Below are 24,774 nucleotides of genomic sequence, written 5' to 3'. Positions count from 1 at the left end.
GGGGCAGTTAAGTCCTCATTTCCATAGGAAATATATATATTTTTTCTAATAACTGTGGTGCCTTTTGACAAATCTTCATGACATTTTCCACAATAGTCTCATCCATCTCACCTCCTACCTAGAAAGTTTCAGGGGGATACAAGGCCAAGAAAAGGAAAGGGTCCAAAATGTGTCTTCCTCATGTACTTTTCCACAGGCAAATTGAACAGTGATTTCGAAAAAAACTATTCAAAGGAAGAGAACCAAATTTGTCAGAAAGCTAGATCTATAACACAAATAATGCTGTTTTTAATTTAGTTTAAATCCATTCAGTGTTTGTTTTTTTTAAATCAGGGGTTCAAAATGTATAGATACTTCAGGCGCAGTACCTTTGTAAAGGTACCACAAGGTCAAACTACACAATCTCATTTGCCGGCTGCAACCTGAAGAAGAAGTTGTAGTCACCACTTTAAGAATTTGGGGACTCAGTCCTCATGTCCTGGGAAATAAAACAAAGCATATAAGGGAGCATGATAGGGGTACCCTGACCGCTGTGGCCTTGTGTGGTGTCCGACAGGTAAATGACAAATTGATTTTAGTGAATTTAGGTGCCGAAGTACTGAAAAGTTTGGACTAGTGATTCTGGTCGGTATCTCACACCTAAATCTGCCTGTTATGACTAATGACTTAGGGCCTGATTTAGAGTTTAGCAGATGGGTTACTTATATCCCATCCACCATATTACGATTTCCATAGGCTATTATGGAATCCTAATACAGAGGATGAGATATCTGTCATGTTTGTGATGGAGTAACCCCCTCCCTTATACTCTAACTCAGGTCCTCAAACTCTACGGAATGGGAATTAGCTAGGAGGACCTGTTAAAGTACTTAAGTACATAATGAGTTATTCATGGGTGTTTAACTGGACAGGTCAATGAAACTAAATTAAATGAAATATGATTGAAATGTAGGGCACTTAGGTTTTGGCACCTAAAATGGAAATAAAATGATGAGATTTGTTGGGAGTATGCAAAAGTATAACAAATATTAATCAGAAATTAGAGGCATCAGGTGGCCTGATAATGTATTAAAAATGTTATGAATCCCTTTGTCTTTGGATTCGTCAAAACCAAACCCCTGCTTTTGGGATATGCTTTGAAAAATGTAAAAAAATGTTTAGTTGACCATTTTGGCACTGTGAGCAGGCCAGTATTATGCATTTCCCATTCCATTCACATGTCTGTCGGCTGGAGCTCTTTTTTTGAAAATCCCCTGCCCAATAATTGGTGAACTGCGGCTGGTGGGCTACAACTGAGCGCTCCAGTTGGATCTTTAAATGAGGTTCTAAATACTTCTTGTCATTGCCTCTTCCAAAAACCTTCTACTTTTGAAAGATACTAAAGCTTTTTTGGACTCCACTTTGTACTCCTCCTTAAAAAAAATGAGTCATGGTTGAGAGAGCAGCAGCCCTTAAAACGAAAAAGATAGCGAATGAGTCATGATTTAAAACGAGTTGTGACTAATTTTGAGAAATCTCATGCTGAGAACTTTCACAATAGAAGATACCGTAAGATCACTGGGGAAATTTGAAAGTCCTCAAATTAACTAATGCATTTTAGTATTCATACTAAAACAACGGCCTGACCAAAATAATGTTGGTCTTTTTTCTTTAAATGCATGTTCCTCTTTTTATTTATACTTAGATAGCAAAGAAGAATTTACTCTTTCCTTTCATATCATTGTTATTTCTTGTTTTTGTAGTTAATACACTGTTTCATTTTCATGTTTTTTGATTATGAACGTATGTTTTTTCATAATTTTCCAATCCATCCAAGTGACACAGGACAAGTCTTGCTCTTCTGGATGTTGTTCTGACTGGGATATTTAATGTCATTACTGTAAATATGTTACATGTTGTGCGTGAACAAACCAAACTTCTCTCTAATGTGGTCCTGTATGTTTTCCAGGTGTCTTATATGTGGGATGATATCAGATGGTTAAGGCAAAGTATGTCCATATCCATGTCGTCTTCTACAGCACTTCAGGCCAGACAAAAGATGTTGGCTGCAGCAGCACAGCTACAGGTTAGTTGAACATGGTCAGTAGAATAATGCAGACGTAGCTTTATTCAGTTGCAGCTAATCTAGTGGAAATCTCAGTTGACTAGTTCTATATAGTGTTTACTGGATTAGTGTTTACTGAATCAGGGTGTTAGTGTGTGGAAATTTGAACATTCACTGCATTGCTAAGAAAATTCCCTTTAAGTAACTTTGGGTCTGATTTAGACTTCATAGTATGTTATTTACTTTATCTGGTGCAACAGATTAAAATGCCCTGTCTTCCTGATGGATTAACGGTATTCTGAATTTATAGATATCTGTTGACTCAGCGGACATCTCTTAACATGTGCAGGAACCCATGTCACCGTGATTCCTGTCAATGTATTAAAAGTTTGACTGACGTTATCCTTAACATAACAGTACTGTCTATCAAACTTTAAACATGTTTTTGTATTTTCAGAAGTCCTACAGCTGAATTTTGATTTTTGTTTTTGTTTTTTCTCTCATTTTTCCAAGGACACTAAGGTAAAATCTGAGTGACTCACTGATTTGTATGTTATCAGGGTGTGTACCTCATTCCTGGGTCATCATCTTCACGTAAAACTGATACCCTGACTTATTTTGGCACAGCTAGTTCACTAATCCAGCATATGTAATCAGGTCAAAATATGTCCATTCTAAATTCAAGGAAAATAATCTTTGTAATGATGTGACTACCATCCATGTCCTGGGTTCTTCTTACTGTCTTGGTGGTAGTATACTGATTTCTGGAGATTCAAAGACTTGGTTTCTGATTTACTGGCAATGCTGACTACATGCCCTAATTGTTTAAAGTCCCACTGAGATATAACACCAAGTCCTTTGCACTGATATTCCTTGTGTGTCTCAAGTACATGTATGCATGGTGGTTGTGTAGTAACTGTAACGTAGCAAGACTGTGGGTGGTGAGAGTATGGTTGCTAAGACTATGGCTCTGGTTTAGCATGGCACAAGATGAAGGGTGGATTGACCTTCCATAGGCAGTGAAAGTGTATTGCCTGGATTCCTATGGCTGGAGGGTGGACAACCAGACACAGAAGAGCAAGAGGATAGAGATATTGCTACCTTTAGAAATTCTATGAGGATCTTTTAGAAGGGTATTGCATATTAGTCTTTCCTGAGCACTGCCATTTAGCGAATCATGAGGGGGATAATGCATCAGCAGGGTCTGTGGTTAAAGGTGGGGAGGTTCCTAAGAAGGGCTTTTCTTTTTCCCTTCCTTGATTGTTACTTTGAGAAGGCTGAAGACAGCCAGGTGTAGAGGCTTCACAATTCAGCATGTCTATATTTTGGTTACTCCAGCTTGAATCCAGAATTATTTCTACCTTCTTTAAGAGCAACCAGAAAAATATCAGTTGAAAGGGAACCAACTCAATCGGGTTCCACTATCTTAGACCCCCTCTCTGAAAAATGATTATGCAAGTGTGCAAGTGAGACCCAAACCACCCCAGCTCTAAGTTCTTCTTGACCAAGGAAGGGAGTGCTATTCAGGGTGCTCAAAGAGATGCAGTGAGGCCAGGGGTGATGTGTACAGTTTCCCAGAGCCGAGATGCCCTGATCTGAAATCTGTGCAAGTTGCTGGAGAAGCTGTGGGTCTTCCTAGAGCAGTAGGCAGAAACCACTAGACACCACGGATTATTCTTTTTTATCATACTTGTGCATAAGAGGAGCGGCCCCTTGGATAAGGGCCACTCCCCAGGGGGCCAAACTATAATTAGGCCGACCTGCCCCCAGGGGGGCAGAAAACTCCTAGACACCAGTGATACCTATTTTGTTGTTTACATAATGTTTTTATGTATGGGGAGCGACCCCTTAGACAAGGGTCGCTCCCCTGGGAGGCAAATTGTATTTAGGCTATTTCTGCCCCCCTGAGGGGCAGATCAGCCTATTTTTGTTAGGTCAATATGCCCCTAAGGGGGGCAGAAACCTCTAGACACCATGGATTGGTGTGTGTGTGTTTTGTTTGGGGGGGCAGGCCCTTGGGCAAGGGTCGCTCTCAATGAGGGTACATTACTGTTGGCCAAGGAGGGCAGAAAGCCCACCAGATACCAGGGAAGAATTTTTTTTTCTAAATAAGAGGGGCCAAAGTTGTTCTGCCAAACAGAGAGCAGATTGGGCAATTACCCCCGATCCACACCCTGGAAGGGGGGGGGGGGGGGCAAAAAGTCTACTAGATGCCAGGGAATAAAAAAAAAAAATTGTGGGGCGGTGGCTACCAACCAGTATGGGTCTGGTTATGCCCCCTCCCAAACTGAAGGGGGTAACGGTCTTTCAGCTCTCCCTGCACATTAAAACATCTTATCCCATGGCAAGCAAGAGGACATTTGATTATTTTGGGTTTTGGTTTTACATTTGGGGCATGAGAGCTTGGTAACTCTCAAAATCGTCCCACTAGGAATGGTGAGGGCTGCACTTTTTTTTACTTTGGGTCGCTGCCATGTAGAAAAATCCACAAGACCTAGACACATCTGAAAACTAAACATCTGGTTGATTCCAGGGTGGTGTGCTTCACATGCACCCCACACCATTTTCTTACCCACAAGGCCCTGCAAACCTCCAACTTTGCTGGAAATCACACATTTTTCACATATTTTCGTGATGGGACCTTCCAGAATCTGCAGGAATCCACAAAATTCCTACCACCCAACATTGTCTTATCTATAGCAATCAAAATTCTTCCTAAAAATTTTATTTTTCAAACTGCCCTTTTTGAACTGCTTTGGTTCCCCCTCAATTTCGACATATATTTGGCTCTTCCCTGTCACAGGCACTTGGCCCACCTACACAAGTGAGGTATCATTTTTACCGGGAGACTGAGGGGAACGTTGGGTGGTAGGAAATACATCCCTGTTCAGTGATCCCACACAGAAATGTGGGAAAAATGAGATATTTTTAGCTAAATTTGAGGCATGCTGAGGATTCTGAGTAAGAAAACATTTGGGGATCCACGCAAGTCACACCTCCCTGGACCCCCTCGGGTCTCTACTATTCAGAAATTCCTGGGTTTGGTGGGTTTCCCTAGATGGCTGCTGAGCCCAGGACCAAAAACGCAGGTGCCCCCCGCAAAAACAGGTAGTTTTGTATTTGATCATTTTGATGTGTCCACGTGGTGTTTTGGGGCATTTCCTGTTGTGAGCACTAGGGCTACCCACACAAGTGAGGTACCATTTTTATCAAAAGACTTGGGGGAATGCTGGGTGGAAGGAATTTTGTGGCTCCTCTCTGATTCCACAAAATAAGAGGAAAACTTGCTTTTTTGCCACCTTTTGAGGTTTGCAAAGGATTCTGGGTAACAGAACCTGGTGAGAGCCCCACAAGTCACCGCATCTTGGATTTCCCTAGGTGTCTAGTTTTCAAAAATGCATAGGTTTGGTAGGTTTCCCTAGGTGCTGGCTGAGTTAAAGGCCAAAATCTACAGCTAGGCACTTTGCCAACAACATGTCAGATTTCAATGTAAAAATGTGATGTGTCCTTGTTGCGCTTCCTGTGGCGAGCATTAGGCCTACCCACGCAAGTGAGGTACCATTTTTATCGGGAGACTTTGGGGAACACAGAATATCAAAACAAGTTTTATTTCCCTTGTGTTAGAAATGGGGTCTTTGGTTGACAGTCAGGTTACCCCCTGTTCAAGCAAGGACCCTCACTCTAGTTAGGATAAAAGAGAATCACCCTCAGCTAACCCCTGCTTACCCCCTTGGTAGCTTGGCAGAGCAGTAGGCTTAACCTCAGAGTGCTGGGCGTAAAGTATTTGTACCAACACACACAGTAACTTAATGAAAACACTACAAAATGACACAACACCAGTTTAGAAAAATAGGAAATATTTATCTAGACAAAACAAGACCAAAACGACAAAAATCCAACATACACAAGTCAAGTTATGATTTTTTAAAGGTTTAAAATAAAAAGAGTCTTTAGGTAGTTGTAACAACACACTAGCGCTGCTAGCGTGTAAATGTACCTGGTTTGCGTCAAAAATAACCCCGCACGGGCGGTGTGCGTCGAAAATAACCCTGCACGGTTATATGCGTCGAAAACAACTCGGCACGGCGATGCGCGTCGAAAAAGCCAGCCACGCGACGGTCCGAAAGTCCCGCGGCGCAGGTTGCGATCTCTCAGCCTTCGTCAGCGATGCTGCGCGTCGTTTCTCCTGCTCCGGGCGTCGATTCTCCGGTCGCGTTTCCTGCGGCGTCGTTTCTCAGCTGCGGAGCCGGCGTCGCGTCGTTTTCTCAGCCGCGATCGGATTCGCGTCGATCTTTTCTCCGCTCGGCGCTCGGTGCGTGTATTTTTGTCCTTAGGCTGCCAGCCTCTCCTTTCAGGGTCCCAGGAACTGGAAGGGCACCACAGAGCAGAGTAGGGGTCTCTCCAGAGACTCCAGGTGCTGGCAGGAAGAAGTCTTTGCTATCCCTGAGACTTCAACAACAGGAGGCAAGCTCTACATCAAGCCCTTGGAGATTTCTTCTTCAAGATGGAAGGCACACAAAGTCCAGTCTTTGCCCTCTTACTCTGGCAGAAGCAGCACTGCAGGAAAGCTCCACAAAGCACAGTCACAGGCAGGGCAGCACGTTTTCCTCAGCTATCAGCTCTTCTCCAGGCAGAGGTTCCTCTTGGTTCCAGAAGTGTTTCTAAAGTTTGTAAGTTTGGGTGCCCTTCTTATACCCATTTTAGTCTTTGAAGTCACCTTCCTTCAAAGGGGACTCACACCTTCTTGTGAAATCCTGCCTTGCCCAGGCAAGGCCTCAGACACACACCAGGGGGTTGGAGACAGCATTGTCAGAGGCAGGCACAGTCCTTTCAGATGAGAGTGACCACTCCACCCCTCCCTCCTAGCAGAGATAGCTAATCAGGAAATGCAGATCACACCCCAGCTCCCTTTGTGTCACTGTCTGGTGTGAGGTGAAAAACAACCCAACTGTCAAACTGACCCAGACAGGGAATCCACAAACAAGGCAGAGTCACAGAATGGTTTAAGCAAGAAAATGCTCACTTTCTAAAAGTGGCATTTCCAAACTCACAATCTTAAAATCAACTTTACTAAAAGATGTATTTTTAAATTGTGAGTTCAGGGATCCCAAACTCCACATGTCCATCTACTCTCTAGGGGAATCTACACTTTAATCATATTTAAAGGTAGCCCCCATACTATCCTATGAGAGAGACAGACCTTGCAACAGTGAAAACGAAATTGGTAGTATTTCACTGTTAGGACATATAAACCACATTACTATATGTCCTACCTTATCCATACACTGCACCCTGCCCTTGGGGCTACCTAGGGCCTACCTTAGGGGTGCCTTACATGTAAGGAAAGGGAAGGTTTAGGCCTGGCAAGTGGGTACACTTGCCAAGTCGAATTTACAGTGTAAAAATACACATACAGACACTGCAGGGGCAGGTCTGAGACATGATTACAGAGCTACTTGTGTGGGTGGCACAACCAGTGCTGCAGGCCCACTAGTAGCATTTGATTTACAGGCCCTGGCACCTCTAGTGCACATTACTAGGGACTTACTAGTAATTCAAATATGCCAATCATGGATGAACCACTTACATACAATTTAAACAGGAGCACTTGCACTTTAGCACTGGTTAGCAGTGGTAAAGTGCCCAGAGTAACAAAAACAGCAAAATCAGAGTCCAGCACACATCAACAACCTGGGGAACAGAGGCAAAAAGTTAAGGGAGACCACGCCAAGGATGAAAAGTCTAACACGTGTCCCCCCCAGCTAAAAGTGGGGAGCAACTACCCAACCTCATGGGAGTTCTCATCACTAAGGCGGAAGAACCTGGACAGACCATCAGCATTGGCGTGCTCTGTACCGGGTCGATGTTCCACCGTAAAGTCCATCCCCTGTAGGGAAATGGACCACCTCAACAGTTTTGGGTTCTCACCCCTCATCTGCATTAACCATCTGAGGGGTCTGTGGTCGGTCTGAACTCGGAAGTGAGTCCCAAACAAGTAGGGTCTTAGCTTCTTCAGTGCCCAGACCACAGCAAACGCTTCACGTTCTATGGCACTCCACCTACGTTCCCTGGGTAGTAACCTCCTGCTAATGAAGGCTACGGGTTGATCTAGGCCCTCTTCATTCAGCTGTGAGAGTACTGCTCCAATACCATGCTCTGAGGCGTCTGTCTGTACAACAAACTCCGTGGAGTAGTCAGGTGCCTTCAGCACAGGTGCTGTGCACATGGCAGCCTTCAGGGCATCAAAAGCGTTCTGGCAAGCCTCTGTCCAGATCACTTTCTTGGGTTGCTTCTTAGAAGTCAACTCAGTTAAGGGGGTAACAATGGTACCATATCCCTTAACGAACCTCCGATAGTATCCGGTGAGACCTAAAAAGGCTCTCACTTCAGTCTGGGTCTTGGGAGGCTCCCAAGCCAGAATCGTGTCAATCTTAGGCTGTAGGGGTGCCACCTGGCCACTCCCCACCTGGTGTCCTAAGTACACAACAGAACCCTGCCCTATTTGGCACTTGCTCGCCTTAATAGTGAGGCCTGCCTTTTGCAGGGCCTCTAACACCCTCCAGAGGTGTTGCAGGTGTTCCTCCCATGTGGAACTAAACACAGCAATGTCATCCAGGTAGGCGGCACTGAACTCATCCAGTCCTGCCAACACCTGGTTGACCAACCTCTGAAAGGTGGCAGGGGCATTCTTCATCCCAAAGGGCATCACATTGAAGTGGAAGTGCCCATCGGGGGTAGAGAATGCTGACCTCTCCTTTGCCCCTTCAGTTAAGGCAATCTGCCAGTACCCAGATGTTAAATCGAACGTACTGAGGTACTTGGCAGCTCCTAACCGATCAATGAGCTCATCAGCTCGGGGGATGGGGTGTGCGTCAGTCTTGCTGACCGCATTGAGACCCCGGTAGTCCACACAGAACCTAAGTTCTGGAGTGGCACCAGGAGCAGCAGCCTTTGGAACCAAGACCACTGGGCTGGCCCAAGGACTGCTGGAGTGCTCAATAACCCTGAGGGCTAACATTTTGGAGACTTCCTCCTTAATGCAAGCCCTCACCCTGTCAGTCACCCTGTAAACCTTATGTTTAACAGGTGTACTGTCCCCAGTGTCCACATCATGTGTGCACAGGTGTGTGACTCCTGGGATCAGGGAAAACAGCGAGGCGAACTGTCCCAGCACGTGGCGACAGTCCCTCTGCTGTTCCTCAGTCAGGGAGGGGGAGAGGATCACTCCCTCCACAGACCCATCTTTCTCTCCTGCAGACAGGAGGTCAGGAAGAGGCTCACTCTCTTCCTCCACCCCGTCATCTGTCGCTAGGAGCATGGATAGCTCAGTTCGCTCAAAGTGTGGTTTGAGGCGGTTGACATGCAGGACCCTCAAGGGGTTCCTGGGGGATTGCAAGTCTACCAGATAGGTGACCTCGCTCTTTCTTTCCACCACCTCAAAAGGCCCAGTCCACTTATCTTGGAGAGCCCTAGGCTCCACTGGTGCCATGACCCACACTTTTTGTCCAGGCTGAAACTCAACCAGAGTGGCATTCTGGTCGTACCACCGTTTCATATCCTCCTGGCTTGCTTCCAGGTTCTCCTGAGCGAGACTCCTGAAGCGGGCAGTCTGGTTTCTTAGCGCCAGCATGTAGCTAAATACATCCTGGGGTGGTTTACTAGGAGCTTTCTCCAAAGCCTCCTTCACCAGACTGAGCGGTCCCCTCACAGGGTGGCCATAGATGAGCTCAAAGGGGCTAAAGCCAAGTCCCTTTTGAGGCACCTCCCTGTAAGCGAACAGAAGGCATGGCAAGAGGACGTCCCACTTACGCCTCAAGGGCTCTGACAGGCCCTGAATCATGCCTTTCAAGGTGCGGTTGAATCTCTCAACCAGACCATTACTTTGGGGGTGGTAAGGGGTGGTGAACTTGTAGGTTACCCCACACACCTTCCACAGAGACTTCATATAAGTGGATATGAAGTTTGTACCCCTATCAGATACTACCTCCTTGGGGAACCCCATGCGGGTAAAAACCCCCATCAAGGCACGTCCCACCACGGGGGCGGTGACCGTCCTTAGAGGAATAGCTTCTGGGTACCGTGTGGCATGGTCCACCAAGACCAGGATGAACCTGTTGCCCATGGCTGTCTTGGGATCCAGAGGCCCCACAATGTCAATTCCTACCCTTTCAAAGGGAGTACTGACTACCGGTAAAGGTTGGAGGGGAGCTTTGCATTTCCCCCCACTCTTGCCACTTGCCTGACAAGTCTGACAAGATCTACAATAAGCAGCTGACTGCTTGTTCATCAAGGGCCAGTAAAAGTGGGAGACAAGCCTCTTATAGGTCTTGTCCTGCCCTAGATGTCCTGCCAAAGGCACATCATGAGCCAAACCCAGTAGGAAGGTCCTGAAGCCCTGGGGTACCAACAGCATACGAGCTGACCCCGGCTCAGGAACCTTAGGCTCACTATACAGGAGGCCATCCTCCCAATAAATCAGGTGAGTACCTGGCGCCCCGCCAGCCGCCTGGGCTGCAGCCTGCTGCCGCAGTCCCTCAAGAGTAGGGCACTCCTTCTGCGCTGTGCAGAATACTTCCCTGGTGGGTCCCCCTTCCTGCTGCCACTGCGACAGCTCAGGGACCTCCCCCAGTTCAGCCACCTGTTCCCCTGTAGGTTCCGGGGCATCACCCTCAGGCTCTGCCTCCTCCCGGACCGTGGGAACTTCTGGGGCGGGTTTCCCGTGCCTCCTGCCTTTCCTCTTCTTGGCGGTCCCCTGGGCCACTGTTTCAGGCTCCAGGGGCTCTTGACTACCCTGATTGGCTGCCATAGACCGGGTGGATACGCATACCCACCCAGGCAGACCCAACATCTCCAAGTGAGACCTGTGTTCCACCTCCTTCCAAGGGGAATCTTCCAGGTCGTTGCCTAGCAAACAATCAACAGGCATGGTTGGACTCACAGCTACTTTCCAGGAACCTGAGACCCCCCCCCATTCAAAGGAAACCTGCGCCACTCTGCAGAGGCGCTCAGAATTGTCTACTGCAACTACTTGGTGAAGTACCCGGGGATCAATCTGCTCTTCTGACACCAGGTGACTCCTCACTGTAGTCACACTGGCTCCTGTGTCTCTCAGAGCCTCCACCCTCTGTCCATTGATGGTCACCCATTGCCTGTACTTCTTAGTGTTATCAGGCACTAGGTTTCTCTGGACCATCTCACTGTCCCCTAGTGAGACAAGGGTCATTTCTGCTGGTTCCCACCCACCTGAAACCAACTCCTCCCCAAGCGCTACACTGGCCAAACCCTGGGACGGTGCACCAGTGGGTGCCGGTGTACTTTTGGGGCATTTGGGGTCCCCCCTCACATGACCCACCTGGTCACATGAATAGCACTTACGTAGGGGACCACCTGCCATTGGCCTCCCTTTGGAGAACCATGGCTTCTTTTCACTGGGGGGTTGGGAATCCTTACCCTGGGAATCAGTTTGGGGCCCTTTAGAGAACTCATCCTGTTTGCCCTTACCCCCCCCTTTCTTCTGAGAGGGACCCTGCCCACCCTTGGCGTGGTCTCCCCCATACCTCTTTTGGACCCTGGTGCTCTCCCAGCGGTCCGCTTCCTGTGCAAGCTTCCTGGGGTCAGTCAGCTTGCTGTCAATGAGGTGCTGGCGCAGCTCTGGAAAACATAAACTGTACAAGTGCTCCCAAGCAATTAAATTGTAAAGCCCCTCATACGTGTTTACCTTACTGCCCTTCACCCAACCATCCAGTGACCTGCAACAAGAATCAACACATTCCAACCATGTTTGGGATTCCTTTCTCTTGTAGGATCTAAACTTCTCCTTGTACTGCTCAGGGGTGAGACCATACCTGGTAAGTAAGGCCTCCTTCATGGCAGGGTAGGTGAGACTCTGAGCATCCCCTAAGGCCGTCAGTGTGTCCCTCCCCTCTGCCTCAAAATGCTTCCACAGGGCTGCCCCCCAATGAGCTTCAGGGACCAGGTTCATGTGGAGAGCTGACTCATAACCCTTGAACCACAAGTAGATATCATCCTCCCTCTTATAATCCCTCACAAGGTCTTTTGGGATGTGTACCCTTCTCTCAGGCTGCACTGTAGAATTGCTGCCACCATCCCTACTGGGCTGACTCCTCTGATCTATCTCTTTTAAACTGAGCTCATGAGCCATGTTTATCTTCCTTTCCTCAAGACTGAGCTTTTTCAGCTCCAACTGGTACTCCCTCTCTGCCTGTCTGTCCTGTAACTCTCCAGGGGTCAGACTCTTGGAGGACACACTGCTACCTGCCCTGGAGATTCTCCCCTGAGACATAGCAGGCCCACCCACTACATCAGTGTGAGTGACTTGCAACTCCTCTTCCCCCTCTGGCTCCTCATCTGTGTGCCCCTCAGCTGCTTTGGCTGTCACCCAGGCCCTCAGCGCCTTTTGCAGCTCATCCTTCTTGGATGAGCTCTTAATGGGACAGCCAACATTACTACAAAACTGCTTCAACTGAGCCCCTTTGTAGCTCTCCAATTTCTCCAAGTCAAAAGCAGCTTCAGCTAGGGCATCTCCAGACTGAGACATGATGAGAGGTTAAAAAAAATATGCACAGTTCCAAAAACAGAAAAGCAAGTTCTCAAATGAAGTTTCAGCAAAGTCAATCACGGGATCAGCGAAAAAAAAGAAACTGAATGCAGAGAAAAACAGTCCAAGTAAAAAACAAAAATCACAAGACTAGTAGTATGTGGTCACGTAGTGGTCTGAGATCAAAACAGTAGTGTACACTTAATTACTGTATGTCAAGTACAAATACAAGTCCAAATCCCGACCGCTGGTCACCAATGTTAGAAATGGGGTCTTTGGTTGACAGTCAGGTTACCCCCTGTTCAAGCAAGGACCCTCACTCTAGTTAGGATAAAAGAGAATCACCCTCAGCTAACCCCTGCTTACCCCCTTGGTAGCTTGGCAGAGCAGTAGGCTTAACCTCAGAGTGCTGGGCGTAAAGTATTTGTACCAACACACACAGTAACTTAATGAAAACACTACAAAATGACACAACACCAGTTTAGAAAAATAGGAAATATTTATCTAGACAAAACAAGACCAAAACGACAAAAATCCAACATACACAAGTCAAGTTATGATTTTTTAAAGGTTTAAAATAAAAAGAGTCTTTAGGTAGTTGTAACAACACACTAGCGCTGCTAGCGTGTAAATGTACCTGGTTTGCGTCAAAAATAACCCCGCACGGGCGGTGTGCGTCGAAAATAACCCTGCACGGTTATATGCGTCGAAAACAACTCGGCACGGCGATGCGCGTCGAAAAAGCCAGCCACGCGACGGTCCGAAAGTCCCGCGGCGCAGGTTGCGATCTCTCAGCCTTCGTCAGCGATGCTGCGCGTCGTTTCTCCTGCTCCGGGCGTCGATTCTCCGGTCGCGTTTCCTGCGGCGTCGTTTCTCAGCTGCGGAGCCGGCGTCGCGTCGTTTTCTCAGCCGCGATCGGATTCGCGTCGATCTTTTCTCCGCACGGCGCTCGGTGCGTGTATTTTTGTCCTTAGGCTGCCAGCCTCTCCTTTCAGGGTCCCAGGAACTGGAAGGGCACCACAGAGCAGAGTAGGGGTCTCTCCAGAGACTCCAGGTGCTGGCAGGAAGAAGTCTTTGCTATCCCTGAGACTTCAACAACAGGAGGCAAGCTCTACATCAAGCCCTTGGAGATTTCTTCTTCAAGATGGAAGGCACACAAAGTCCAGTCTTTGCCCTCTTACTCTGGCAGAAGCAGCACTGCAGGAAAGCTCCACAAAGCACAGTCACAGGCAGGGCAGCACGTTTTCCTCAGCTATCAGCTCTTCTCCAGGCAGAGGTTCCTCTTGGTTCCAGAAGTGTTTCTAAAGTTTGTAAGTTTGGGTGCCCTTCTTATACCCATTTTAGTCTTTGAAGTCACCTTCCTTCAAAGGGGACTCACACCTTCTTGTGAAATCCTGCCTTGCCCAGGCAAGGCCTCAGACACACACCAGGGGGTTGGAGACAGCATTGTCAGAGGCAGGCACAGTCCTTTCAGATGAGAGTGACCACTCCACCCCTCCCTCCTAGCAGAGATAGCTAATCAGGAAATGCAGATCACACCCCAGCTCCCTTTGTGTCACTGTCTGGTGTGAGGTGAAAAACAACCCAACTGTCAAACTGACCCAGACAGGGAATCCACAAACAAGGCAGAGTCACAGAATGGTTTAAGCAAGAAAATGCTCACTTTCTAAAAGTGGCATTTCCAAACTCACAATCTTAAAATCAACTTTACTAAAAGATGTATTTTTAAATTGTGAGTTCAGGGATCCCAAACTCCACATGTCCATCTACTCTCTAGGGGAATCTACACTTTAATCATATTTAAAGGTAGCCCCCATACTATCCTATGAGAGAGACAGACCTTGCAACAGTGAAAACGAAATTGGTAGTATTTCACTGTTAGGACATATAAACCACATTACTATATGTCCTACCTTATCCATACACTGCACCCTGCCCTTGGGGCTACCTAGGGCCTACCTTAGGGGTGCCTTACATGTAAGGAAAGGGAAGGTTTAGGCCTGGCAAGTGGGTACACTTGCCAAGTCGAATTTACAGTGTAAAAATACACATACAGACACTGCAGGGGCAGGTCTGAGACATGATTACAGAGCTACTTGTGTGGGTGGCACAACCAGTGCTGCAGGCCCACTAGTAGCATTTGATTTACAGGCCCTGGCACCTCTAGTGCACATTACTAGGGACTTACTAGTAATTCAAATATGCCAATCATGGATGAACCACTTACATACAATTTAAACAGGAGCACTTGCACTTTAGCACTGGTTAGCAGTGGTAAAGTGCCCAGAGTAACAAAAACAGCAAAATCAGAGTCCAGCACACATCAACAACCTGGGGAACAGAGGCAAAAAGTTAAGGGAGACCACGCCAAGGATGAAAAGTCTAACACCTTGTCTTTCTCTACAATTTTCCGTCCAAATGTAAGACAGTGTGTAAAAAAGACGTCTATTTGAGAAATGACCTGTAATTCAAATGCTAATATGGGCACCCCGGAATTCAGAGATGTGCAAACAACCACTGCTTCTCAACATCTTATCTTGTGCCCATTTTGGAAATACAAAGGTCTTCTTGATACCTATTTTTCACTCTTTATATTTCAGCAAATGAATTGCTGTATACCTGACATAGAATGAAAACCTATTGCAAGGTGCAGCTCATTTATTGGATCTGGGTACCTCGGGTTCTTGATGAACCTACAAGCCCTATATATCCCCACAACCAGAAGAGTCCAGCAGACGTAACAGTATATTACTTTAAAAACTCTGACATTGCAGAAAAAAGTTACAGAGTAAAATGTGGAGAAAAATGGCTGTTTTTGCTACCTCAATTTCAATATTTTTTCATTTCACCCTTAATTTTTTGTAGGAAACTCTTGTAGGATCTACACAAACTACCCCTTGCTGAATTTAGACTTTTCAGAAATGTTTAGTTTTCCGGGATCAGCATTGGTTTCACACCCATTTCTGTCACTAATTGGAAAGTACAAAAAAGTCATAAAAATGGGGTATGTCCCAGTAAAATGCCAAAATGGTGTTGAAAAATTGGGTTTTCTGATTCCAGTCTGCCTGTTCTTGAAAGCTGGGAAGATGGTGATTTTATCTCCCAAACCCCTTATTGATGCCATTTTCAGGGAAAAAAAACAAACCTTCTTCTGCAGCCCTTCTTTCCCTTTTTTCTTTAAAAAAAACTAAATTTTCGCTGCATTTGGCTAATTTCTTGGTCTCCTTCAGGGGAATCCACAAACTCTGGTTACCTCTTGAATTCCTAGGATGTTGGAAAAAAAAGACGCAAATTTGGCGTGGGTAGCTTATGTGGACAAAACGTTACGAGGGCCTAAGTGAGAACTTCCCTTAGTAGCCAAAAAAAGGCCTGGCACCTGAGGGGAAAAAGGCCTGGCAGCGAAGGGGTTAAAAACTAGATAACCATGGGAGTCCAGGGTGGGGTGACTTGTGTGGCTCTCACCAGGTTCTATTACCCAGAATCCATTGCAAACCTTAAAATGTGTCTAAAAAACACATTTTCCAAAATTTTCTGTGATGGAAAGTTCTGTAATTTGAGGGGAGCCATAAATTTCCTATCACCCATATTTCCCCTCAGTCTCCTAAAAATCCAAGTGCCTGCGACAGAAAAGGGCCAAAAACTTGTAGAAATTGAGGAGGAACCAAAGCAGGTTCATAAAGACAGTTTTTTCTTTAGTTTTTTAGGCATCCATACAAGTGGGGCAGAGTTTCTATCAATGCAGATGTGGCAACATTGGGTGGTAGGAATTTTGTGGATTCCTGAGGTTTCCATCACAGAAATGTAGGGAAAATGCATGATTTCAGACAAAGTTGGAGTTTTGCAGGGCATTGTGGGTAAGAAAATGGTGTGTGGTGCATGTGAAGCACACCACCCTAGATTCCCCCAGATGCTTAGTTTTCAGAAGCATATGAGTCTGGTAGGCTTTTCCAGGTGGCAGTATACCCAAGTCCAAAAAGTGTAGCCGCTCACAATTGCAAGTGGGATCATATTGGGAGTCAGCCAAGCTCTCCTGGCCCAAAAGAGTCAAATGTCCTCCTGCTTGCCAGTGAGATGCTTTAGTCCACGGGAGAGGCAGAAAGACTGTTGCCCCCTTCAGTTGGGGTAGGGGCATAACCATGGCAATGGGCAGCCCCCACCCCTCTATTATTTTTTTTCCTGGCATCTAGTGGGCTGTTCCCCCCCTCAGAGGGTTGATCAGGGGTAAAACCTCCATCTACCCTCACAAGAGCAGAAAGGCTGTGTTCCCATTTATTTGGGGTGGGGACATGGCCATATCCATGATGGGCATCCTCCATTCTTTAAAAAATGAATTCCTTCGTGTCTAGGGGGCTTTATCCCTCTGGGGTGCAGATGCCGATTAATCACTCTAACTGCCCTGGGGGTGCAGGGAGACTTTGGTCGCCATTTATGTGGGGAGGAGGCATGGCCATATCCATGGTGTGCAGCCCAACCCCACTTTTATAAAAAAAAGTCTGGTGTCTAGTGCGCTTTCTGCTCCCCCTAGGGGGCAGAAAGACCTCCTATAGTTTGGAGGGCATTAGCATGCCCATTCTGGCAGCTCCCACCCCTAGGCATTTCTAATAAAATTAATTGCCGGTGGCTAGTGGGCTTTCTGTCCCACCAGGGGACAGATTTGGGGTAATAGCCCCTATCTGGGGGCAGAAATACTGTGCCTAGCTTTGGGGGTAGGTAGGGGTTTGCGTTGCATATTCTGGTCAGCCCCCACCGTTTCCTAAATAGAGAAAAAAACTGATGCCTACTGGGCTTTCTGCCCTCAGGAAGGCCAGAATAAGGTTATTGTCCCCATCTGCCACCTGGGGGGGGGGTGTCTCCAGAAAACAACATCATTAAAAAAATCTTAAGGGGCAGCAAAAGCCCCTGCCCAAGGGGCCGCTCCGCCTCCCTGGTTGCTTAGTGGAGTGGATCCCTACTTGGGGATCACCCTCTTGAGGCTGTTCCCATGCAAGGATCCACTGGGAAAGGTAGTTTTAGAAAGGGGAGTTTCTCCCCTTTACAACTGTACCTTTCTCATTGAAATCAGTGCTGAGGGGGCTGAGATATGCCCTTGAGCACCAAAGAAAATGGAATTTTCCCTGTAGTAATGTAATTGTCGTTACAGGGTTGGGATATTTATACCCTTGGTTGTTGGGAAAGCTCTTCCCCATTAACCAAGGTTAAACATATATGAAGGAAATTCCTCTGGTTCACTCACCAGAGGGATTTCTCATGCCATGTGCGCGGAAAGCCGGATGCCATCCGACACACTTAAGCACTGCAACGTTAGACGGCACCCAGCCATCCAAACAATAGAAGGGTTTCAAATGACATGGGATAGGAAGGACTTTTTATAATATTGCCTAGGGATGTGCTATGATGCAGAGAGATTCTTTAGAAGCTGTCCCACCTGTCGATTGAAAGGTAAGACCTATGCATATTAGTACCACCGTCAGTAATAGGTGTTCCATTTGAGTTGGTGGGCAATGACATCATAGGTCCTACTGATGCCCCTTCAGCATCAGGCAATAAGTATATATTGGTTGCAGTGGGTCATACTCCAGATATTCAGATGCTCTACCTCTGTGGCATACAACTGCTATGGAAGTAAACAGGACACACTTAGGAATCTTTTCAGAAGTGGGATTTCCCAGAAAGCAACTTTGGCCCTCATTACAACCCTGGCGGTCAGTGTTAAAGCGGCAGTAATACCACCAACAGGCCGGCGGTAAAAAAAAATGGAATCACGACCATGGCGGAAACCGCCAGCATAGACAGCCACTTTAACACTCGGACGGCCACGGCGGTCGAAAAAAACACCACAGCGGTAGAAAAAAACACTGCGGCGGTAACCGCCAACAGAAAGGCTGAAGACAAGGTTCCGCCCACTGTATTACAACACGCCTATCCACCACCTTTTCTGGGGAGGTACCAACAACATCAAAAGCATGGTGGAAACAGTACTTGGAACAGAAACCACTCACCTTTCGACACTTCACGAAAAATCAGGACGCCATGGAGCCCAAGTGACAGGTCCTGCTGATGCTGGTCCACCTCCTCTTGTATCAGGAGCAGCAAAGATGCCGACGATGACCACGGTGAGTACTGCACCTAGCACACAGGGGAGGGGGGAGGGAAAAGAGAGTGACACACACACACAACATGCAAACACCCCCAACGTCACCCACAACACCATACACACAAATACATGTAGCAACATTACATATACACCCCTTCACCCCCTGGAAGAACGCAAGGACAAAATGAAATGATTGTGACAAGTGTAATCATTGAAATATCAGATAGGCCAAATTCAAATTTCAGTATATAACAATATGTACACCAACTACACAAGTCTGAATATGAATGCAATCATTGTCCGTGGATCAGTGTCCTAAAATGCTTGGGCGAAGCCCACACAATATACCTGGCTCGAAACGGAGAGAACACTGCAGGGGCATCAGATGGAAAATAAACAGGAACCTCGAGGGGATGGGGATGGGGTTACCTCAGCCAGGTGAACGGACGATGCCACTGCTCCACGAGGGGGCTCCAGGCCCACTACTTTATCCTGGGGAGTGCAAAGCCACAGTCTCACAAGTCTCTCAAGTGGGTGGTTTGCCCACTGCTTTATCCTGGGGAGTGCAAAGCCACAGTCTCTCAAGTGGATGTCAGTCTCCACTGGTTCTGGAGAGGGCATTGTGCCCAGATTGCTTCATCCTGCCAAGGACTGAGGTAGTAGATGTGAATCTCACTGGTTCTGGAGGGGGCATTGTGCCCAGAGTGCTACTTATGCATCTCCACTGGTTCTGGAGTGGGCATTGTGCCCAGAGTGCTTCATATTGCCAAGGACTGAGGTAGTGGATGTGAATCTCCACTGGTTCTTGAGGGGCCTTTGTGCCCATAGTGCTTCACATGCAGTGTGGCAGGTCCCATTCTGTCACCTGGGTGTCACGAGATTGCCTGGGAACAGGTAGCATGATACTCCATGGAGGCAGAGACACTCTCCACCCTGCTGCGACTTTGCCTACCACCACAAAAAGTGCTGGGCGTCGTGCCTCATATATGCTGTGCAGGGTCCAGGACATCTCCTGCAGCCTTGGATTGCTGGCCACTGGGGATGATTGCCATATCAGCTGTGATGACACTGTCTGAGCACGTCGCTGGGCTGGTGGCAGTGGTTGCGGCGGTGTCTGTGGCAGAGGTGCTGGTGCATGTGTCTGCACCTGTGTAGGGACACAGCAGGACGTCTCCTGCAGCCTCGGGTGGCTGCCCACTGGGGATGATGCTGGGGACTGTTGCTGAGGCAGCATACATGCAGGTAGCGGTGCAGGTGGTGGTGCAGGTGGCAGTGCAGGTGGCGGTGTCCACCACTATACAGGTTGATGTTCTGGTTTACAAAAGGGGGGACTCTGGTCCCTCAGCCAGAGCCTCCGTGCCCTGACCTGCTCTTCACCTTGTGTCCCTTCCCCACCTTTGATGTCGCTGCTGGTCCCTTGCCACTGTCCCCTTTTGGCTTGGAGGAGCCCTTGCTTGGTGGTAGGTGCAGCTTCTCCCTCCGGCATGTGGGCACCTTCTTCACCTTGGCTGGTGGCGGAATGGCCTGCTCCTTAGCCTCACCAGGTGGCACACTGGCAGCCCTGATGGGTGCCGCCCGCGATGTGACCGGACTAGCTGAGACCACTGTGCTGGATGATTTGGTGGCTGAGGTTCTGGGCTGGGACCTGGACAGCCTGGCCCTAAGGGAAGGGCTGTGGGAGGCGTAGGGAAGAGGTCAATGTTAGCCAGGAAGAGTTTCTTAGACACACTGGGACAGGAAGATGGAGGGGGTTTGGGAGTGGAGGAAGAGGTAGTAGTTGTAGAAGGTGTACATCTGCTGAATTTTGGTGAAGGTGCATGGGCCGGAGGCTGTTGTGAGGTGGATGGCTGTTGGGTGGGTGTGTGCCTACGTTTGTGTACTTTGGGAGGAGGGCTCACAGACACACTGGGAGAAGACACAGGGGATGTGTGCATGGTAGTGGGGTTGGTGATTGCACGTAATCGGTGTGTGGTGATGGGCGTGCTAGATGAAGATGTAGTGCATGCAGGTGTGAGTGGAGACAAGACAGGGAGGGAGGAGGAGGACGTGGAGGAGGGGAACACAGTGGAGGCAGTGGATGTTGGTGTGTCTGCATGGGGATGGTGCTTGTGTGAGTGCCTGTGGGATGTGTGGTGCTTATGTTTGCCATGTCCACTCTTGTGTGTTGATGAGTGTGCATGCTGGTCTGATGGTGTGTTTGGGATAGGCTGAGGTACAGGGGATTGGCTCTGGGTAGAGGAAGTTGGAGGGGGGAGGCTGGAAACAGGGACAATGGCTGCCATCAGTGCTGAGGCCAAAGCCTGAAATGCTCTCTGTTGGGCCACCACGCCAGAATGAATGCCCTTCAGGTATGCATTTGTTTGCTGCAAATGCCTCTCAACACCCTGGATGGCATTCAATATGGTTGATTGCCCAACAGTGAGGGATCTCAGGAGGTCAATAGCCTCCTCACTGAGGGCAGGGCCTGAGGTGCCTGGGGCGAAGGAGATGCCCACCCTCCTGGGTGAGCTGGCACAAGAAACTCGATGAGGGGCTGCCGGGAGAGCGGTGCTGGTAGGGGGAGTGGCGGCTGTACCTGTTGATGCGGTGGGCACAGAGGTGCCAACCACCACAATGGAGATCCCATCAGAGTCGCTGTCGCTGGTGTCTCCTCCTGTCCCTGTTGTGGAGCTCCCCTCGCATCCATCTCACTGGTGCCTTCGGACTCCGTTACATCACCCTCCAGGGCCATGTGGGATGCAGCTCCCTCCTGATCCGTTGCCACTGCTCCTCCGCCAGATGATGCTAATGCACAGAAGGACAGGGTGACAAAACAAAAAGGGGGGGAAGATACAAGAGACACATGGTGAATGCCTGCAACACCACTACCGTTGGCGGACACAACACACAGGGAGCAGCCCTATGCACTAAGCCATGCACTAACACGGCAGGGGAAAAGCACATGCCCATGGGGGACTCTCTTGAGAACCATTTCATGCACAGCTGGAGCCCATAGGAGCCTGACTAGGTTTAGAGGGCAAATATCACCTTTGGGGTTGGACTGGGAATGAGGCTGCAAATCAATGGATCTACCTTTGCATGTCTGCCCTGGCCTAGGGGAACCCACAGCCCACCTCCCCCACCCAGACACCTCATCAAGCATGCAGAGTCAGCTGAATGAGAGTGTACTCACCCACTTGTGGCTGCTGTGATGCCCTCAAGCGTCCATCCAACTCAGGATATGCCACTGCCAGGATCTGGTACATCAGGGAGGTCATGGCACGACGGGCACCCCTTCCACGTTGGGAGGCCATCCCCAGCTCGGCCTCCGCCGTCTTCTTGTTCTAGCAGCGCAGGTCCTCCCATCTTTTCCGACAGTGGGTGCTCCGTCTATGGTAGACCCCCAGGGTCCGCACTTCCTTGGCGATAGCACACCAAATCCCCTTCTTCTGGTGGGCGCTGACCTAGAGGAAAAGTGAAGTAAGAATGGATGTTACTCCCCCGTACATTTCTTCTCACACATTGGCCACAAACCTCCCAACCTGGCCCAGAAATGCATACACACACCATCCTCACATGCTGGCATGTCCCCCCGTCTCTTCAATCTACGACACTCCATACAATCATGTGCCATCTACCATGCACACATTTTACTCACCTGTTTGTCTGGAGGACCCCATCCACCAGTTTCTCCAATTCTTCTGCAGTGAAGGCAGGGGCCCTTTCCCCAGACACTGTAGTAATTGTCGCTTCCAGATGCAGGTCACAGCAGCACTTGCAGTGTATGTCCTCTCCTGTTGAAGGTCAGGTATCAAGTGAGTAAACAGATAGAAAATGGCGGTCACGTCCGTGGCGGTGTGTCCTGTCACCGCCGGTGTACATTGTCATTGGCTCCTGGAACCCATAGGGCCCAATGATAACCAATGCTGAATTGCGCAGCGGTCTTCGACCGTCTACCGTGACGCTGCTAATGCCAGCGCAGTTACCTCATTTTCCTTTGCCCCACCTTACAGGTCAGGCAGCTGCCATTTCAGGCGTCCACATGGCAGGCCAACTAACTGCGTCACACCCATTTAGGCCAGGAATACGGTCAGACAAAGGCACATAGAGAAAATTTAATGATTGTGCTAAACAGCCTTGTGAAACCTTGTGGTGTATGAACCTCTGCTCACCATTCTCCGCCATAGGGCAAGTCCGCTGGGGCAGGTGAGGAGATGGCGGCATCCTCCGGTGTACAGACCCCTGGTGGACCTGTCGAGAATGGAAGACAGACACATCATTATCACTTACAGACTTGAACGAGCAACAATCCAGGAACTGTGTGCCCAGTTGGAGCCAGACCTGATGTCAGCTATCCGCCATCCCACAGGAATCCCCCCTCTAGCGCAGGTCCTGTCAGTGCTCCATTTCCTGGCAAGTGGGTCTTTTCAAACAACAGCAGCCATGGCATCAGGGATGTTACAGCCAATATTCACTAACATGTTGTCCAGAGTGTTATCTGTCCTGCTGAAACACATGCGCTACTACATTGTTCTCCCTCAGGTGGAGGATCTGCCCACAGTGAAAGGTGACTTTTATGCCCTGGGACATATCCCTAGCATAATTGGTGCCATTGATGGGACACATGTGGCATTTGTCCCCACCCGCAGGAATGAACAGGTGTACAGAAACTGCAAAAGCTACCATTCCATGAATGTGCAGATGGTGTGTTTGGCAGACCAGTACATCTCCCACGTGAATGCCAAGTATCCTGGCTCAGTGCATGACGCTTACATTTTGAGGAATAGCAGCATCCCTTATGTGATGGGGCAACTCCAGAGGTGCCATGTGTGGCTAATAGGTGAGCCCAAGGTCCCCACACAGTATTAGTAGGTGTCTGGGTATGGGGTTGTCCCAAATGGTTAGTGTGTGCCTAACAGTTGTCCCTCGATATTTGCAGGTGACTCTGGTTACCCCAACCTGTCATGGCTACTGACCCGAGTGAGGAATCCCAAGACAAGGGCAGAGTAACGCTACAATGAGGCACATGGGGGAAATAGGAGGATAATAGAACGCACCTTCGGCCTCCTGAAGGCCAGATTCCGGTGCCTCCATCTGACAGGTAGATGCTTATTCTACTCACCGAAGAAGGTGTGCCAGATAATTGTGGCATGCTGTATGTTGCACAACCTGGCTTTGCGACGCCAGGTGCCTTTTCTGCAGGAGGATGGGCATGATGGTGGTCTTGTGGCAGCTGTGGAGCCTGTGGACAGTAAAGAAGAGAAGGCAGAAGAAGAAGATGTAGACAACCGTAACAACATCATCAGGCAATACTTCCAGTGAGACACAGGTAAGAGGATGGAACTGCTTCCCACATCTCATACTATGGTAGGACCTAGCATAAATCTGCCTTTTTACCTCTGTGTATGGACCCTGACTCGGCACTTTGGCTTTCCATTTCACAGATCTGGGTCCCACTTTGTGCCCTCTGCTATGTTTATTGCTGGCCCACAACTGTGTAACATTGGTATGTGAACAAGTACATTGAAATTGCTATATTTCAGAGAGGTTGCAATTACACATTTTTGAAAGCACAGACTGACTCCAGATTGTTTTGTGATTCAAGGGTGTTTTTTTCTGTGCTAATAAGTGGAGAGGGGTGTGAAATGGGCTGAGGTGATGGTGGAGGAATGTCCACGGTAGAGTTCAGTCTCTTGGTCTCACAGGTGCATTGTCCAATGGGGCATAGGAAGGGGAGCAATGGCAGTTTAAGGTGGACAGGGTGAGAAAGTGGGACAGAAGGGTGACATTCAGGAGGGTCTAATTTCCTGGTGGGGTCTTGACAATGTTCTCTGTCTTATTCCTGTATCTCAGGGACCATTTGCGGGGTGGTTCTCCTTCTGCAGGGGGTGGGGTGCTGGTGGCCTCTGACAGGAGAGTATTTCAAATTGCTGAGATGGCCTAGATAATTATAAGGTCTTTATTTTGCTGTAGAACATGATGATGGAATGTAACATAGGGAAGTAGATAACCTTTTCTTACCGTTTTGTGAATCTGGTGATAGACCTCTCGAATGGTGAATTAAGTCTGATTTAGGAAGGCAGTTTGCAATCATATACT

The 24,774-nt window shown here is 48.3% G+C and overlaps 1 protein-coding gene across 1 annotated transcript in view; it reads left to right on the top strand.

The window, feature by feature from the left end:
* Nucleotides 1-24,774, top strand: part of ANKFN1 (ankyrin repeat and fibronectin type III domain containing 1) — a 1,012,473-nt gene that overhangs the window by 658,736 nt on the left and 328,963 nt on the right. The window contains exon 10 of the mRNA XM_069202026.1: nt 1,949-2,065. Coding sequence (XP_069058127.1) covers nt 1,949-2,065 — 117 coding nt within the window. The remainder of the gene's footprint in view (nt 1-1,948; nt 2,066-24,774) is intronic.

This window comes from Pleurodeles waltl, chromosome 7, assembly GCF_031143425.1.
Source record: "Pleurodeles waltl isolate 20211129_DDA chromosome 7, aPleWal1.hap1.20221129, whole genome shotgun sequence".
NCBI classification, from domain to species: Eukaryota; Metazoa; Chordata; class Amphibia; order Caudata; family Salamandridae; genus Pleurodeles; species Pleurodeles waltl.
Note: the sequence above shows the minus strand (reverse complement) of the source record. Positions and strands in the feature narration are given on the sequence as shown.